A 19,201-nucleotide genomic window follows, 5' to 3' on the forward strand; every position below is an offset into this window, starting at 1 on the left:
TATTAGTTACTGGTTAAGAAATCCATAGTAGTGGCTTGGACACTCAAAGTAAACCATATGTATAACTTTGAGGAGAGGAAATAGTACATACTGCTCTTAAACACTTGAAATTTTTTGTAATAATTCTTTTCCATAAATGTCACAGGGAAGTTGCATGGCTGTGAATGGTAAGCCAGGTGAGTGGCTTAGAGTTGGAGGCTTTGACACCTGCTAGGGGGGTTAGCTGGTGAGAAACTCCTGCTTATGCCCATTAATTTTCAGAAGAATTTTTGAAATGCCATTAGGGCTTCACTGTCCCGTGCTTGCTTATTGAACATTCCTGTGAGGTTTTTCACTTTTGTGTCTAAATAAACCCCAAAGTCCTGGTTGTGGACAGCTGTTAATAATGGCTCAAAACAACTTCCTGCAGAAGGGTCCTAGTTAAGCAGAAATGCTTGGCCTACAGCAAATTTGTCTAGTAATTTCAGTTAGAGAAAATGGTTTTTATTTGCTGTGTTTAAGATATAGCAGTATTGCCATTCTTTGTAACCATATGATACTGTCAGTACATCACATTTCATTAGCCTGGAAGGGAGATGTGATGTTATTGTGCAAAATGCTGCTGATTTTGCCCTATGGAGTAGTTGCATCCATGATACTGCGTAAAACTAATGAGATGAGTTTCAGTGGTATGAAGTTTTTCTCCTAAATGCAATGATTTAATAGCTCAAGATAAGTACTGTCTGCAGTACTGATGGGGTAGATCTTGCAGAAAAAAATTGTCTTCCATCTAGTGAAAAAATAATTTTAAATGAATGTATTTGAATGTGTACTTGAATGAGCTCCTGTTACCTGTGCATATCTTCTATTGATGGTAAGTCCTTATTATAGATTTTAATTTTATTATTATAGGTGAAACGGTGAACAAAGGAGCTACTACAAAATTGTATTTTTGTCTGTTTCTTATTGCTTCCACTGCTTGGAACTTGAGACTTTTATTCAGTCTGGGTTAGTCTTGGGTGAACCAAATGCAGGTCAGTAAGGGCAAACAAGCATTCCCGAAGCAAAATATGAGGAAACAGAAGCATGAATATGGTCAGGACTTTACACTCTCTCTCTTGTAATTGTAGTATTTCAAGGTAAAGTGTTTATGTATCATTCAATCATGGGTTTCCATTTCTTATGTTTTATTCTGTTTCAGCCTCTTGGGGCCAGTGACTATTTGGAGATATCAAAGTGCTTTGACACAGTCTTTGTTCGCGACATACCACTTCTTACAATGGCAAAAAGGACACAAGCTCGTCGTTTCATTACTCTTATTGATACCTTTTATGAGCATAAGGTGAGGAAATCTAAAAATTTTAACATTTTAATCTGTATAGGTAGTTCGTTGAGAATCAGTGCTTTCCTGAATAGGATACAGAGGAGTCAATAGCATAGTTACATTGTTATGTAAAGGAAACAAATCGCTGTAGGCCTTATATTAGGTTGCAGAACTGCTAATGGAATAGTAATGGTAAATGCAGCACTTGATGTGGAAGGGATCTGATGATGAAGTCATGGCAGTCTAGTGAAGTTCCCACTGGCTGGAAAAGGGGAAATATGACCCCCAGTTTTAAAAAGGAAGACCCAGGGAAACTGCAGGCCAGATGTTCTGAGTATCTGTGTTCTGTATAGCAGATGTTTTGAATATGTACTAAAGCACAGTTACACTGCTCTCAAAGTCACATGAGTTGTTATCGAGAAAAAGATCCTATAAAGGTAAATCTGTGTAACAGCAGTGCCAATAAGAGAAAGGGAAAATACCTGGGAAAAAACCCCAAGGTCATAATTTAAAGTTTACTTTTCATAAAACGTGTATTTTATCCCTTTTCTGTAAAGCCCCAGTGATGATACTGTTGCCTTTTTCCTTCTCCCAGGTGCGTATCATTTGTTCTGCAGCGACTCCTCTCCAGAGCTTGTTCCTGGTGGAACATGACAGCGGTGGGCTAGAGGAAGGCAGAGTGTTGATGGATGATTTGGACTTGAGCCAGGTACATGGTATTAACATCGTCTCCCTTTTGTAACAAAATTGGTTTTGATCTCATAATTACAGCAGCATTTTAGGAAGAGGAATCAAGTAAACATTTAACTAGTGATTTGCTGCTTTTTCTGCAGTATATCTGTCAGTCTCATAATTACACGTTATGTTATTTATTCATAGTCAAAGAAAATGTCACAAAGTATAGAACCCTTTTGCCTAAGTTTTAGGGTCATTTAGATTGTTAATCATTATAACTGTTCAATCACATATGAAAACACTGATTTAAGTTTAGCTCCTGCATGTAAACTTACAGAAATAAATGATGGTCTGTTGTTCTTCCTAGACTGCCTCACAAATCCTCACAAATAGTACTATTTTGCATGTTGCTTATTCTCTTTTTCCTTTTCCCTATAACTTAGTTTTTTTAAACTAATTTTTAAATGATTTGTCTAAATTGGTGTATAATTAGTCAATAGAGCAGTAAAAATAGATGGTTAACACATCATCATGTTGTTTTAAGCTGAGTATTGCTTTGCTCTGTTCCTTCAGAGGATTCCCTAGCTGAAACAGGTGTTTTCCTTTAAATTTTGGATGTTAATGTTTGGGTTTTTTTGGTGCCATTCTGCTGCCTGGTATTGTCAAAGCCTGTAAAGCACTCAGCCTTTGGAGTCAGATAGGATACACTTCAGCACAGCTATGTCTCTCACAGTTCTGTGGTCTGTTCTTGTGTGTTAATGTAGGATTCCGCTCAAGGACTCTCCATGTTTACAGGAGAAGAGGAAATCTTTGCCTTTCAGCGTACTGTCTCACGGCTTACAGAAATGCAAACTGAACAGTACTGGAAAGATGGAGACAGAAGCAGAGTTTAAATTAAATAAAATCTCTAAAAAAATTAAACTACAAAATGAAAGCTTTTTAGCACAACTGAAATAATAATTGCACTTTATCACATGGACCATGGTATTTTTCGTCAGTTGTTTTTTGTGCTTGAGACACGAGGACGCAGTTATTTTTTCTATACCATCAGTGTGTGAACATGTGGAATTTTGCCTTTCTTTTCGTTTCTGTAAAATCTAACTTTCATGTTTAGGAAATTTAATGGGATTAGAGTTTTTCTGGAGACAAAGTTAATGGGCCGTGCAGGGTTTACAGTAGATTTACCATGTCACATGAAGAGGACAATTTGTGGCTCATGCACTGCTTCTGCCATGTACAATTGCACGAAAGAAAAGTCAAACATTGTCTTTATGAAACTTCTGTTATTTAATAGGTCCCTGGAGCTTCTCTGTTGTGTATTCTGGGTTAGGTTTTTTCTTTCTATTTTCTGTGTATAGCCATCTGCTGATTTTTCAGATTCTAAGACTTTCTTGTAGATTGTTTCTCAGTCAGGTTCATTGAAAACTAACAGTTTGAACCAAGAGAGAACCCTGAGGAGGAGCTCGAGGCCGCACAGGATTAATATCTCAAGTAATCGTGTCTGGAAGAAGCTGTGATAAGACAAGGTATACTGTAACATGTAAATGCAAGTTAATACTTTTCTTAAGCTTTAGAGTTGTTTAGAGCCTGGATATGCTGCCTCTATACCAGTGACTTATCTCTACCCTGAATTTTCTCAGGCTTCATCTGTACCAAACCTTCCATTGCTGCCAGCACACCTGCCCTGATCTGATCTGGGGAGAGTAGCATACAGTGCTACTGGGGCAATTCGTCATCGTTACAGTAGGTAGCAATGTGTTTTATGAAAAAGATGGGATATTGACTGATACCTCAGAACATATCACCTGCTTTCTTGTGTGTGTTTGTTGGAAACTTCTTGTAGTTCAAAATGCAATTGTGTCATTCTTGGTTTTCATCTAACTGGAAGAAAGTACAGTATTGTGTGTGTCTGCTTATAGTGTATGTTTATAAAAAGTAGTTGTAAGAGCACATTTATAAACTCTGAATAGGGAAAACCATTGTGCAGATGGACTGCAAAGATTGCCCTGATTTCTTAGGGAGGAGATACATAACACACTGTCCCCAAATTTGAGGGGTTTTCTCTTGTTTTCCAACATGATCTTCTTCTTCCACTGTATCTGTTATAAAAATATTCTTTTCTGCCTTTGTTAAGCCCATTTAAATTATTTCAGTTGTACCCCTCATCACAACTACAGAAAGTTTTTAAAAGGGACTTTTGTGGGGACAGGGAGGACTGGAGAGGTCCTGTGTACTTACACGTGTATGGCAATACAGATGTGTTGGAACTATGTGCTCAAGATTGATTTTCTGTTCTGATCACTTCTGTTTGTCCTGGAATTTCCGTACACTAGCTGTACCTGTTCTTCAGAGAATTTTTAAAGCCTATATTTATGGTTTGCAACTTCATGTTGTTATTCCCACGAGGGTGACAACTGTGGAGAATTTTAATGTGTATTTATGAACACCCCAATCAGAATACATTGCTTACACTTAAGAACATCTAGATAATTTATGTATATTTTGAGAGATTTGTATTAGGTTTTTCAACAGAGGGGCTATTGAGATTCATGCACTTGTGTCTGCATATGCACGCACATATGTATACTTAGTTTATACATATGTAAATATAGATAAAACTAATATATATAGCTTAAGTGTTTATGGTTCTCTATTTATGGCAGTCTGTACTCAACAGCCTGTGCTGATAACTCTCCAGAAGCTTCAGCCTTGCCTTTTTTTTCTAGTGGCATTCAGATGCCTCCAGCCTTGTCTGGAACAGAATTTGTTGTGGGAGAATGGGAGGTGGTGGTAGACACCTTAAAGCATCTGGCTATTTATTTGCATTCTTTTAAAAACTGTGGATATGTTTGGCCTGTGTGTCTCCATCATGTGATACAGGGGAAATACATAATGTTGGAGAACACCGGTGAGATATTTGTTGGCGCCTGAGAGAGGAGGTTCTGGCAGGTTCTGCATACCCATAGGGACTGTCTCAGCCCAGGGAAATGAAGTGTTTCTTTGTGGTCTCTGTGGGTGATGATCAGCTTCCAGGGAGGCCCTGGGCAGACTTATTTGTGTCCAAACTGATGCAGCTTTACCTATTGGTATTTGAGGTTTTTCTGCCGTCTGAGCATCCATCCCAAGTTCAGGCTTCTTTTGGAAGCTTCTAAATGCAGTGGTATTGTTGAAAGCCACCAGGGGTGTTGGTGAACTCTGTCAAACCGCAGGAGGGAAGTTCCCAAAAGCTTCCAGAGCTAGTGCTGCTTCCAGGGCATATTGCTAAATAAAACCCTAGTGCAGTCATTCCTTATCTAGCAAGGAAGCTGCCTGCTGGGAGTTATTGGTAGGTGCCAGCAGTAATCAGGCATAAGAAAAGCCAAATATTCCAGTAAGGGTTTGGGGATGAAAGAGACTGTAACCAAGAAAAACTGCTTAAATCTCCGTGTGATGTTCATGGCTGCACTTCAGTGTGGATTGCCACTTGTAGGTCAGGATCACGAGGAGAGATTGATGGGATCAATTTGTCAGCCAGCCCAGATGCTGAAGCAGAGATCCCCGCAGTAACCAGAAGAAACATATTTGTGTGCATTCGCTTCCCTGAAGAGAGTGAGGCCCTATGTGCTTATTTTACAATGCTGCTAATAATGCTGTGGCATGCATCCAATCTCTTTACAATGGGGAATTTAGAGAGGGCTGCGAACTCTTCAGAAGGGATATTCAAGGAAGGAGAGGTATGGGGTTAGCCCTCTGTTAGGGTGTGTCTCGACTGTTTAGAGGTCAATGATGGTGATGATAGAGTTGAGTATTTATGGGTGAGAATCGGGGAGAAGGACAATAAGGCTGATGTGACAGTAGGAGTCTGATTGACCACCCAACCAGGATGAATAGACAGATTAAATATTCTATACGCACCTGGGAGCCCTTTTTCTCATGAGGGTCTTTTACTTACCAGATGTCTGCAATACAAATGTCTGCAAATGCCATATAGTGAAGAGGAGGTTACTGGAGTGTGAGGAAGATAACTTTCTCTTACAGCTGGTGAGGGAGCCAACAAGGCACAGTGCCTTGCTGGACCTGGTGTTTGTGAACAGAGAAGGACTTGTGGGAGATGCGATGGTTGGAGGCCATCTTGAACATAGTGATCATGAAATAATTTATTGATTCTCAGAGAGGCAAGAAGGGTTCTCAGCAAAAATGCTGCCTTAGACTTCCAGAGGGCAGACTTTGACTTATTTAGGAACTTGGTTGCCAGAGTCCCTTGGGAGGCAGTCCTGAAGGGCAAAGGAATCCATGGAGGCTGGACATTCTTCAAGAAGGAAATCTTAAAGGCGCAGGATCAAGAGGTTCCCAGGGCAGGGAAACCCAAGGAGGAGCGAAGAGACCCTCCAGAAGCTGGTAGGTCTTGTGAGGGGGCCGGTCCTGCAGGGGATGGATCTACTCTGCAATGGGTAGAGAAGTGGCTGGCTGTGCCCAGAGAGTCATAGTGAACGGAGTTAAATCCAGTTGGCTGCTGGTCACCAGTGGTGTTCCCCAGGGCTTGGTACTGGGGCCTGATTTGTTTGACGTCTTTATCAGTGACCTGGATAAGGAGATCAAATGCACCCTCAGTAAATTTGCAGATGACATCAAGTTGGGCAGGTGCATAGACTTGCTTGAGGACAGGGAGGCTCTTCAGAGGGACTTGGACAAGCTGGAGCAATGGACCAATTTCATGAGGTTCAACAAGGCCAAGTGCCAGGTCCTGCTACAACAAGCCCAGGCAACGCTACAGGCTTGGGGCAGACTGGCTTGAAAGCTGTCTTGCAAGAGATTAACATCTACATGTTAATCTACAGATGACTGAACATGAGCCAGCAGTGTGCCCAGGTGGCCAAGAAGGCCAATGGTATCCTGGCCTGTACCAAAAATAGTGTGACCAGGAGGACCAAGGAGGTGATTATCCCCTTGTACTTGGCAGTGGTGAGGCTGCACCTTTAATACTCGGTTCAGTGCTGTGCCCCTCACTGCAAGAGGGTCATTGAAGTGCTAGAGTGTGTCCAGAGACTGTCAGTGAAGCTGTTGAAGGGTCTGGAGAACAGATCTGATAAGGAACAGCTGAGGGAGCTGGGGATGTTTAGATTGGAGAGGAGGAGGCTGAGAGGAGACATGATCACTCTCTACAACTGCCTGAAGGGGAGTTGTAGTGAGATGGGAGTCAATCTCTTCTCTTCAGAAACTAATGATAGGACATGAAGAAATTGGCTTAAGTTGCACCAGGGGAGGTTTAGATTGGACATTAGGAAGAACTTTTTCACTGAGAGGGTTATTAAACTGAGAGGGAACAGGCTGCCCAGGGAGGTGGTGGAGTCACCATCCCTAGAGATATTTAAAAGATGCATAGATGAAGTGCTGAGGGATACCATTTAGATTAGTGGTGGGCTTGGCAGTGTGAGGTTAGTGGTTGGACTTGATGATCTTAAGGGTCTTTTCCAACCATAACAATTCTATGATTTAAATAGTCCCCAGGAGCACATGACCAGGATGAGTGCAGTGCAGCAATTTGCACAGGCAGGGCAAGCAGGAGTGCTACCAGCTCGACAGAGAATGATGGTAGCCACCCAGCTCAAAGCCAGAGCTATGGCCTTAGCATGCTCAGCAGCAAACTGGACTGAACTGCAGAAGAAGCGTGCGGCCACCCAGGTGTCTGGATGTGAGATGTGCTCTTCGATCAAGTCAGTCCAGGGTGGAAGTGATGAGCACTACTGTGCCAGGTGTGCCCAGGTGGAAAAACTACTCTGCTTCATGGCAGAGCTCTGTGAGGAGGTGAGTAGGTTGAGGAGCATCAGGGAGCGTGAGTGAGAAATAGACTTATGGGATTGTACCCTACCCTCCTTGTGGCAGGTCAAACGGGGCAATAAGACACCTGACCCAGGGATTCCCCCTCTTTTCCTTGCCCAGCTGAATCCAGCACCTCCAGGGACAGAGGGCAATACCAACAGGTTGCTGCCCAGTACAGTAGAGGAGTGTCTCCTGCAATTACTCCCCATTCCCAAGTGTCCTTGTCCTTCAGAACAGGTTTGTGGCGCTGCAAGCAGAGTTGAGCACTGACCAGGATGAAGACTCACCCTTCATTGGATTCGAGGAGTTACCAACATTCAGGTGACCAGCACCCATCAGAATGTCTTCCCCAAAGAAATAAAAAAGATGGGTCGTCATCATAAGAGACTCCTTTCTGAAGGGAACAGAAGGGCTGATATGCAGACCTGACCTGCTTAGGGAAGTCTGATGCCTCCCTGGGACACAGGTCACAGATGTCAGGAGAAAAATCTCTCCCCTGGCCCAGCCCACAGACTATTATCCATTTTTGATTTTCCAGGTGGGCAGTGATTAATTGTTAACCAGAAGTCTAAGGACTATTAAGGGAGACTTTAGGGCCTTGGGATGCCTGGTTAAGGGATCGGGAGCATGTGGTCACTTGGGGGTCATGTTGTAGTGGTGCAAGCTATATTCATTCAAAGATGTAGAGAATCTAGGTAATGCACATGCAGAGACATACACAGGCAACGTAATACAACCAACAGAGTTGACTCAAAGCCACTCTTTCTTTGCTAGCTACTTCCTTATATGCAGCTTCTGCCCATGTGATCACCCAGGGCCCAGTAGATTAGCTTGCAGCACCTGTTTCTGATAATTGGAAGTGGCTTGCCAGCTGCATTAACTTGTCCCTACCATCTTTATTCAAGCTGTCTGGTCCAAGTCACATTTGCCCCCCTTTTTCTTTTTTGGACCAGCCAGCCTTCAGCAACACATTTCAAAATTAAAGGTACATGAAGAGATCATAAATATTTTTACCCATGGCCATGAGTTTACAATAAAAGGTCAGTAACAGCTACATCGCTGAACAATATAATACAAAAATCCATAAACTCAAAATGAACATAATCTGATATATGTTGCTAGGAGGGACGCATACTAGCAAGAAAGGATGAGTTCTCTGTACTTCCAGTGATATTTCTGTTTCCTGAATGTAGTTTTGGGCTTTTCTTCAACTTCTTTAGCATGTTTATCTGTGAGCATTATCTGTAAGATGGAAGTATCTCTTCATCCGTAGAAAACACACCATTTTTGCTTTCAAGTTTCCATTGGCCGTCTTGTTAAGTTCTTCAGTTCTTTTAATGCGATACAGATTGCTGGAGGAATTTACAGCAGCATATGTGGTGCCACAGTTGACAGGGTTTACATTTTAATAGGGTGATGGATTGAGGGTGGATCACTTGGTTCTTTCCTCAAGATTGTTTTTTCCATTGCTCTTACAGTCATTAAGTCCTTTCAGTGGACGTAGCTTGATCCATTTTGCCGGAATCCACCGGGGACCTTGATCTGTAATGACACAAGCATAGCCTCTTCCCCACGTTAACACATCTGCAGGTCCTTGCCACTCTTCAGTAATGGGATTCTTATACCAAACTTTAGGTTTCTCAGTAAAATCCAAATCCCAGCTCATTTGGGCAAAGTGTGTTAATGCCGGTGGTTCATTCCGGTTTGCCACAATTCTGAGATGATTCATTGTATAAAGGGCTTTCATTAGTCTATCTTGAGGGCTTACCCCCTCTTCCCCTGTTTTATGTTTTTCTAGCAGTCCTTCTAAGGTTTGATGAGTACGTTTGATAATGGTTTGACCGATGGAATTTCCTGGGATTCCAGTAGTATGTTTAACACCCCATAAGTTCAGAAACTTACGTGTTCTACTGGCTATATATCCTGGGCCATTATCAGTTTTTATCTCTCGTGGAACACCAAGGACAGCAAAGCAGCTCCTCCAGTGTCTTATGACGTCTCGAGAACTGTCACTGGTTAAGGCTGTGGCCCAAACCATGGCTGAATAAGTATCAATAGTGACATGTATTCGTTTAAATCATCCAAAGGGAGCATAGACAGTGATATCTGATTGCCATATACCTAATGGTGCCAGACCCCTGGGATTGACTCCTACTCCTAGGCCGATCTGATTCTGGCATGCAAGGCATGTGGAAACAGTACCCTGAGCGTCCGATATAGTCAGGTCAAACTGCTTTGCCAGCATTTTCACACCTTGGTGAAAAAAGTCATGCGATCTTCGGGCTTGAGAAAATTTGTCAGTTATTGGCCCCATAGGTATCAATAAAAGAGCTGTCACTATCTTGTCAGCAATTTCATTGCCAACTGATAGGCCATCTTTTAAGCCCGAATGGCTTCGAATATGTCCAATATAATAAGCAGTTTGACGTTCATTTATCAGATGCCAGAGCTGTAGAAATAAGTTATACAGATTCTGATTAGAGATTTCTTTCAACAACGCTCTCTCTAATCAAGTGACAGCATCGACCACATAGAGGGAATCAGAGATGATGTTTAATGGGACGTCTGGCCATTTCTCAAAAGTTTTAACTACAGCCATCAGTTCCAGAAGTTGAACTGAACTGCCTGGGGAGTGAACAGTTAGGTTTTGCCATTTTCCATTCTCCCACCAAACCACTCCTGCTTTGGCTTGAGTCTTACTCGCGTTGGTAAAAACAGACAGGCCTTTAACGGGTACTGCTGATCTCAATGGCCGGTCTTCCATTCGAAATTTAACAGAAAACAATTTATGGACTGGATGATGATTATTTATAGTCCCTGGATATGACAATAAGGCCCACTGTAATTCATCAGGATTGTTGCAGTGCCCAGTTCAAGAACTCATCTGTGAGAGGAACAAAAATGACATCTGCCTCAATCCCTGCCATTTCCAGCAGACGTTTTCTGGCCTTAACTATTATTTTTGCAATTGCCTCTAGCCTTGTAGTAATTGTTTTTTGCAAATTATATGGCAAAAATATCCACTCCAAGATCCTCAATGGGTCTTTTGCTACTGAATCCCATTGCATCAAAATTGCCGTTACATGCTGGTTTTGACTTATCACAGCAATGTTAATTGACAAGTCAGGATCATATCGGTGACTGTAGTTATTGACTATCTTGTTTCCTATCTTTTCTATTGCTTGGATTTGCTGCCGGGACAGTTTTTGCGCACTATCAGCCTCTACTGAGCCCTTTAACAAAGGCATTAGTGGCACAAGACTCTCATTTGTGATACCACATATGGTTCATACCCATTGGATATCACCTATTAGCTTTTGAATGTATTAAATTAGCAATTTCTGTTTTAATTGCTACCTTCTGAGGATAAATGCGCGCATCAGTGATAATAGTACCTAAATATTTCCAAGAGGTGTGCATTTGTACCTTCTCTGGCGCAATCACCAACCCGGAGTTGCTTAACTGCCGGTTCACTTCTTGTAGAATCTGATGCTGCTCCAAGTCTTTTCCTGCAATCAGGATATCATCCATATAATGGTAAAATAAGACACGAGGGTATTTTTTGCGCAGAGGTGCCAGCGCCCAGGCAACAAAAGTTTGACAAATAGTCGGCGAGTTCTTCATTCCCTGAGGTAAAACAGTCCATTGATATTGTTTTGCTGGCTCTTGTTTGTTAATTAATGGTACTGTAAAAGCAAACTTCTCACTGTCATCCTCATGTAGGGGAATTGTGAAAAAACAGTCCTTTAGGTCAATCACCAACAGGGGCCATTCTTTTGGAAGCATTGCAGGAGGGGGTGATCCTGGCTGTAAAGCACCCATGTCCTGCATCACTGCATTAACAGCTCTTAGATCGTGTAACAGCCACCATTTCCCTGATTTTTCAGGGATAGTAAAAATTGGTGTATTCCATGGACTAGTGGATGGCTTAGTATGACCTTTCTCTAATTGTTTATTTACTAATTCAAGAATCTGGGCAAGCTTTTCCTTGCTTGGCGGCCATTGATCAATCCAAACTGGTTTATCTGTTAGCCAGGTTAACTTCAGGATTGGTCGCCCATCAATGGCCGCCATTAAAAATTTTCATTCGACAAACGAAAGCCCATTTGGCTTAAGGCGTCTCTACCTAAAAGCCCGACTGAAGTGTTCATTACATAGGGCCTAATTTGTACACATCTGTTCTCTTTGTCCTGTATCCATGCCGAAATCAGGTCTCTGCTAATTTGTGTCACCTGTGTTCCTCCTACTCTGACAACAGGAGTGTCTAAATTCTCTAAAGGCCAGCTTTTTGGCCAATAGGATAATGGAACAATGGTAACGTCTGCTCCCGTGTCCAGTAACGTGTTGTCCCCAGCCATGTGTTCCCCATTTGGATGTTGGAATACAACTGTCTGAGTGGGCTTTGCCTTAGAAAGTGGCATTGCCAGCCTTACCTCAGGTACTCCAGTGGATCCAAAACCACCTTCTCAACACTTACAACTACCTGCAAATGGAACTTTAGCCCTGAAAGGAACTAATTGAGCTATTTTAGTTCCTTTAGGTATATAAATTGGTGGCTGCCAAACTTTAACCATTATTCCAATGTTTCCTTCATAATCTGCATCAATAACACCACAGAGAACAAAAATACCCTGTCGAGAGGCCAATGACCGTCCTAAAAGCAAAGCACTTAATCCATAGACAAGGGGTCCAATAGCATTTGATGAGATAACTGTTACCTCCGTATTGTGGATGGTTACATCTACTGCTGTTTCCACATCCACTCCTGCGCTTCCTGAGGCCATCCAGGCAGCCATTGGTGCTGAAGGGCATTTTTGTGTCATCGCGCTCGCCCTTTTTGCTCTCGTTAACCTGTTTCCCTTAGGCGTTACATGTCTGACCACTCGAGAATGGCACTCAGTGGCTCTGTGTCCAAACTTGCCGCATTTGTAGTAATTACCATTAAATCTGCCGTTGGACCCCAATGATCTGATGGAGCTGTTTGTCCATACCAATGGACAAATTTCTGGACCGACATTGATTTTTCACGTCCCATTTTTCCACAGTTAAAGCATTTTGGCCTCCAATTTCCTTTGTGCTGTTGAACTAAAGGTTTCAATGCTGTTGCCATTGCTTCAGCTAAACGTGCCGATGATCCTACCCTAGAGCAGGCTTCTATCGTGTCAACCAAAGTTGCTGTCCATGGGAGAGCCTGCAGGATCTTTTTGCAGTCATGGTTAGCGTTAGCAACTGCTAAGTGTAATCCTATTTCCGCTTTTACTTCAGCTGACATGTTTAGTATATGATCCTGAGCTGCTCTTAGATGGTCTAAAAGGGTCATAAAAGGTTCATTGAGTTTCTGTATAATGGTTGTGTATGAGGGAACTGGCACCCCCATGTCAGGGACAATCTTAAACACTTAACGAGCCAGTGTCTGTGTTTGTTGCAAAATAGCTTCATGGAGTCGGGCTTGTACCTGAGGGTCAGCAAACGGTCCTTTTCCTAACATCATATCTGCTGTGATGGCTCGCTGCAGATCTCCCTGCTGTAAGTCCATATTTTCTATTACTGCCACATCAACTCTTTTTTCCCCATTCAGACTCCCATAGTAACACCTGAGTGGGGTTCAGGAAGGTTTCTGCTAGCTTCTGGCAGTCAAATGGAGTCATTAATCTGCTGGCGAAAATATGATCTAATAAGGTTTGAATGTATGGGTTGGTCAAGCCATATTGCATCACAGCTTTCTGGCCTTCCCTTACCAACTTCCAATCCAAAGGTGCCCATTGTCATTGTGCAGGATTATTATGTACTGTTATTACTGGAAAGGCTTGTGGAATGAATTCTCCTTCAATTACTGTGTCACATGTGAGGCCTCTCCATTTCTTAGCTGGATCATAGTCATCTGGCCGGGGGTCTCTGAGCACCTGTAGGGGTGAAACTTTAATCTTTGATCTAGTTAATTTCATTAATCCATTTCAACAGTTGATTAGCTGTTGCTTTTGGCTTTTCCATCAGTTCCTCCAAGTGGGCCAAAGTCCATTTCATATCTTGTCCGTGCCTTATTAATTCTTCCTGTAACAAGTGTCTTTGTTGGTCTTCCCCTTCACTAGATGTTAGAGGTGATGATGGAAGAGGAATACACTCAGGGGTTGATGAGCTCAGGGGCAATGGCAGATCCACAGTGTCATGGGCAAAGCGTACCTTTCGTTCTCTTCCAGGTACTCCTTCAGGCATAGCAGCAGGATGGGATGGGACAGGACTGTGAAGGGTGAGTGGCATGGGAGGAGAAAATGCGTGCATTTGGCTCCTGGGATGGTGCTCTAGGGGGTTCTGGGGGAGGTGGGCTCACATCCATGCTCTCCTCTTCTAGAGGTGGAGCCGAGGGTATTATGACATTATCCCCTCCGAAGAGTCTCTTAGTATTTTCTTCTAGAGGTGGAGCCGATGGTACTATAAAGTCACCACCTCCAAAGAACCTTTTAGCATCTACTGGGAACGCAGATGGTACAGCATTTTCTGTGTTCACGGCAGTAGCTGTAGCACGCTCAGCTTCTAGCTGTTGTAGAATGGATGATACCAGTTTACACAGGCCAAAAGCATTATTCAACGTGTCTCCTAGATTTTCCCAATGTCCCATTTCATATACTTCCTGTGGGGAGACGAAGAGACCTACTTCCTGTCCCCATCTTACACGTCTTAACAAATTCTCTCTTTCATGGTTGAATCCTTTCTCAGCAAGGATATGCTGGAGGGTGTCAGTAGGGTTTTCCTCTTTGCTCATCATCTTTCCCATTATACCAGTTTAATCGGGTCACTTGCCTTTTCAGACAGGAATCCAGGCGATTTTCTGCCGAGGGTTCTTAATCCAACAAATTTGGCTGATCACATCGGGGTCACCAAATGTTGTGGCAGTCCAAGCTATATTCATTCAAAGATGTAGAGAATCTAGGTAATGCACATACAGAGACGTACACAGGCAACATAGTACAACCGACAGAGCTGACTCAAAGCCACCCTTCCTTTGCTAGCTACTTCCTTATATGCAGCTTCTGCCCATGAGATCACCCAGGGCCCAGTAGATTAGCTTGCAGCACCTGTTTCTGATAATTGGAAGTGGCTTGCCAGCTGCATTAACTTGTCCCTACCATCTTTATTCAAGCTGTCTGGTCCAAGTCACATTTGTGCCTAGAGGGTCAGGACTTCTTCCCCACAAAAGGTGGGCAGATCAGTAGCCCATCTGAAGTGCATCTACACCAATGCATACAGCATGGGCAGCAAACAGGAAGAAGTGGAAGCCATTGAATAGCAAGGGAGGTATGACATAGTCATTATTATGGAACTGTGGTGGGCTGAGTCATGTGACTGGAATACTGCACTAGATGGCTACACACTCTTCAGAGGGGATAAGCAAGGCAGAAGAGGCAGAGGGGTAGCCCTCAGTGTTAGGGAGTACTTTATATGCTTAGAGGTCAAAATGGTGAGGATAGGCTCAGGTGTTTATTGATAAGAATTAGGGGGATGGATGACAAGGTGAATGCCATGGTAGGAGTCTGCTGTAGACCGCCAACCCGGGATGAGGAGGTACTCTTGGGATTGTTGGCCCTCATTCTCATGGGAGATTTCAACATGTCTTCTGGGGATACAGTGCAGCAGAGAGGAGACAGTACGAGAGGTCCCTGGAGTGTGTGGAAGATAAGTTCCTCATGCAGCTGGTGAGAGCCAATGAGGGAAGGCACCTTGCTGAACAACCCCATGCACCAGGACAGGCTGGGGGTCAAACTGCTGAAGAGCAGCTCTGCAGAGAGAGACCTGGGAGTCCTGATTGATAATAAGCTAACCATGAGCCAGCAATGTGCCCTTATGGCCAAGAAGGCCAATGGCATCCTGGGATGCATCAAGAAGAGTGTGGCCAGCAGGTCGAGGGAGGTTCTTCTCCCCCTCTCTCTGCCCTGGTGAGGCCTCATCTGGAGTCCCGTGTCCAGTTCTGGGCTCCTCAGCTCAAGAGGGACAGAGAACTTCTGGAGAGAGGCCAGTGCAGGGCCACCAAGATGATCAGGGCACTGGAACATCTTTCATACGAGGAAAGGCTGCGGGAACTGGGGCTGTTTAGTCTGGAGAAGAGGAGACTGAGGGGGAATGTTATTAACATTTACAAATATCTAAATGATGGGTGTCAGGATGTTGGGGCATTTTTTTTTCTATAGTATCTAGCAACAGGACAAGGGGTAATGGGATGAAGCTGGAACACAAAAAGTTCCATTTAAATATAAGAAAAAACTATTTCACTGTTCAGGTGAGGGAGCCCTGGCACAGGCTGCCCAGGGAGGGTGTGGAGTCTCCTCTGGAGGTCTTCAAGACCTGCCTGGTCATGTTCCTACGCGACCTGATCTAGGTGAACCAGCTTCTGCAGGGGGTTTGGACTAGATGCGTCTCTAAAAGGTCCCTTCCAACCTCTACCATTTTGTGATTCTATGACCTGGTGTTTGTAAACAGAGGGACTTGCGGGAAATGTGGTCACTGGAGGCCTCGTAGGGCATAGTGATCACAAAATGATCAAGTTCCCGATGCTCAGAGAAGCAAGGAGGGGGACCAGCACTGCCAGAACTGCCACCTTAGGTTTCCGGAGGGCAGACTTTGACTTGTTTAGGAAGCTGGTTGCCAGTATAATTTGGGACACAGTCCTGAAGGGCAAAGGAGTGCAGGAAGGCTGGACGTTCTTCAAGAAGGAGATCTTAAAGGCACAGGATTGAGCTGTGCCCATGTGCAAGAAGGTGAGCTATCAAGGCAGAAGACCATTCTGGCTGAACAGGGAGCTTCTGTTGGAGCTCAAGGAAAAAGAATTTGTGATCTTTGGAAAAAAGGTTAGGCAGCCCAGGAGAACCACAAGGATGTTAGGAGGTCACGTAGGGAGAAAATTAGACGAGCCAAGGCTCAACTAGAACTTAAGCTGGCCACTACTGTAAAAGATAGTAAGAAAAATTTCTACAAATATATTAGCAATAAAAGGAGGGCTAAAGGGAATCTTCACTCTCTAATGGATGATGGGGGAAAATTAGTGACCAAGGATGAGGAAAAGGCTGAAGTACTTAATGCCTTCTTTGCCTCAGTCTTAAATAGTAAAACCAGCTTTTCTTTGGGCACCCAGCTCACTGAGCTGGAAAACGGGGACAGGAGACGGAATGAGGCCCCCTTAGTCCAAGGGGAAATGTTGTGTGACCTGCTGCTCCATCTTGATGCACACAAGTTGATAGGACTGGTTGGGGTAGACCTGAGGGTGCTGAGGGATCTGGTGAAAGTGCTCACCAAGCCACTCTCCATCATCTACCAGCAGTCCTGGCTCACTGGGGAGGTCCCAGAGGACTGGAGGATGGCAAATAAGACCCCCATCTATAAGAAGGGCCAGAAGGAGGATCCTGGAAATCCTGTCAGCCTGACCTTGGTGCTGGGGAAAGTTATGGAACAGATTATCCTGAGAGCCATTCTGAGGCACACACAGGGATAACCAAGGGTTCAGGCTCTGTCATCATGGCTTTATGAAGGGCAGATCCTGCTTGACTAGCCTGATCTCCTTCTACGACAATATGACCAGCTTAGTGGATGAGGGTTGTGGATGTTGTCTGCCTGGACTTTACTAAAGAGTTCAATCCTATTTTCCACAGTATACTGCTGGAGAAAACCAATTGCCTGTGGCACTCTTCATTGAGTGGAAAATTGTCTGGCTAGTCAGGCCCAGAGAGTGGTGGGGAATGGAGTTAAATCCAGTTGACAGAAGGTTACCAGCAGTGTTCCCACCCGTATTCACACTGGGACGTGTCCAGAGATGGACAATGAAGTTGGTGAAAGGTCTAGAGAACAAGTCTGATGAGTGGCTGAGGAAGCTGAGGATGTTCAGCCTCGAGAAGAGGAGGCTGAGAGGATACATGATCAGTCTCTACAACTATCTGACAGAAGGTTGTAGCAAAGTGAGAGTTGGTTTCTTTCCCCAAGCTGCAAGTGACAGGACAAGAGTTAATAGCATCAGGTTGCACCCGGGAAGGTTTAGATTGGACATTTAGAAAAAACTTAATCACCAAGAGGGTTGGTAGACACAGGAAGAAACTGCCCAGGGAGGAGCTCATGAGATGCATAGTGTTAGTGGGCTTGGCCATGTTAGGTTAATGGTTGAACTCAATGATCTTAAAGGTCTTTTCCAACCAAAATGATTTTATCATTCTAATGGCTTTTTAAGTTTGTCTTAACCTGCCGCGATGGAGAGACGGAGACGCAACTTGATACAAGCAAAGTGTCCACTTTATTGAATACAGGCAACATATTTATATATTCTTAAGGCCAACATGTCACTTGCTAATTGGTACAATTGCAAAAGCTGAGCTCCTAATAGGCTAATAAAAAACATACGATTCTGCCAAGAGATTGTTGTGTCTCAAGACTAGATAAGTTTCAAAGTTTACCTAACAGGGTCCTAAGATCCTGTTACTAAACAGAATGTTCTTATCTGTAACCACAAATTCCTGTACTTTTGTGCTTACTTCTGCATGTTGTAATTTTCCACTGTCCTCAGTGCTTTTCCATACTGACACAACAAACCTAAAGGCCAAAGCTAACTTTATTACTTACAATATATATCTATATAATTACTAACATTCCATAAACTCAAATAACTCCTATCTTTACATAACCTACATCTCCCCCTTTTTGTTTTTAAGCATCATCTACTTCCCAAGGTTTACGTCCGACTAGCTCAAGAACATCTCATCTCACTAGCTCCTCTGCACTAGAAGTTTTTACCAGGTCTTGCTGTTATACAAAAAGAATCTTATTGACAGAAACAGCTATAGATTTTTTCAAGCACTGCAAAATACATGGAATTATTACTAACAATATACAAACTACTAAATTACATTGAGAGGAATAGACCATTTCCGAAAGACACGAACCACAGCCGACAATTCTGTTATTTGAGGAGAACTCTGTACAGTTTCTACATCAGAGTCCCAACGTCCAGACTTATCATCCCACCAAAGAATAACAGACTTGTGGGTTTTTCCCGATCCATCTGTAAAAACAGTAAAAGCCTGCAGAGGCTGATCACTTCTTTTTGGCATCGGCAATAGGTGAAAATCAGCGTATAACAGTTTATGAGAAGGTGGATGCGAAGTAAGTTGACCTGCATAGTTGACTAAAGCTGTCCCCAAAGCATCCGATTGTTGCAACAACCATTGCAAATAAACTGCTGTTACTGGTAAGCAAATAAGGGTAAAATCTATTCCTGCCAAAGTTAACAGTCTCTGTCGAGCCTTGATGACAAGGGATGCAAACATTTCATGCTGTGTCGAAATAGTTCTTGTAGCTTGGTTGGGTAGAAAAATCCACTCAATAATTAACAAAGGGTCCGGTTTCTAGTTGTCCCACTGAAAGATCAACGCATGAGGTTGCCGCACAGGG

General features: G+C 43.4%; 1 protein-coding gene across 3 annotated transcripts in view; it reads left to right on the top strand.

Annotated features, from left to right (window-relative positions):
* AFG1L (AFG1 like ATPase) overlaps nucleotides 1-19,201 on the top strand; it is a 79,405-nt gene that overhangs the window by 55,073 nt on the left and 5,131 nt on the right. Inside the window, exons 11-15 of one of the 3 annotated variants that reach the window (XM_061990402.1) lie at nucleotides 1,181-1,321; nucleotides 1,899-2,012; nucleotides 2,743-3,504; nucleotides 3,619-3,721; nucleotides 18,463-18,825. In XM_061990402.1, coding sequence (XP_061846386.1) covers nucleotides 1,181-1,321; nucleotides 1,899-2,012; nucleotides 2,743-2,871 — 384 coding nt within the window. In that variant the 3' untranslated portion in view covers nucleotides 2,872-3,504; nucleotides 3,619-3,721; nucleotides 18,463-18,825. Of the gene's footprint in view, nucleotides 1-1,180; nucleotides 1,322-1,898; nucleotides 2,013-2,742; nucleotides 3,505-3,618; nucleotides 3,722-13,974; nucleotides 14,024-18,462; nucleotides 18,826-19,201 lie in introns of those variants that run through there. The other 2 variants (XM_061990401.1, XM_061990400.1) reach the window with 2 other exon arrangements.

Source organism: Colius striatus, chromosome 2 (assembly GCF_028858725.1).
Source record: "Colius striatus isolate bColStr4 chromosome 2, bColStr4.1.hap1, whole genome shotgun sequence".
Classification (NCBI taxonomy): Eukaryota; Metazoa; Chordata; class Aves; order Coliiformes; family Coliidae; genus Colius; species Colius striatus.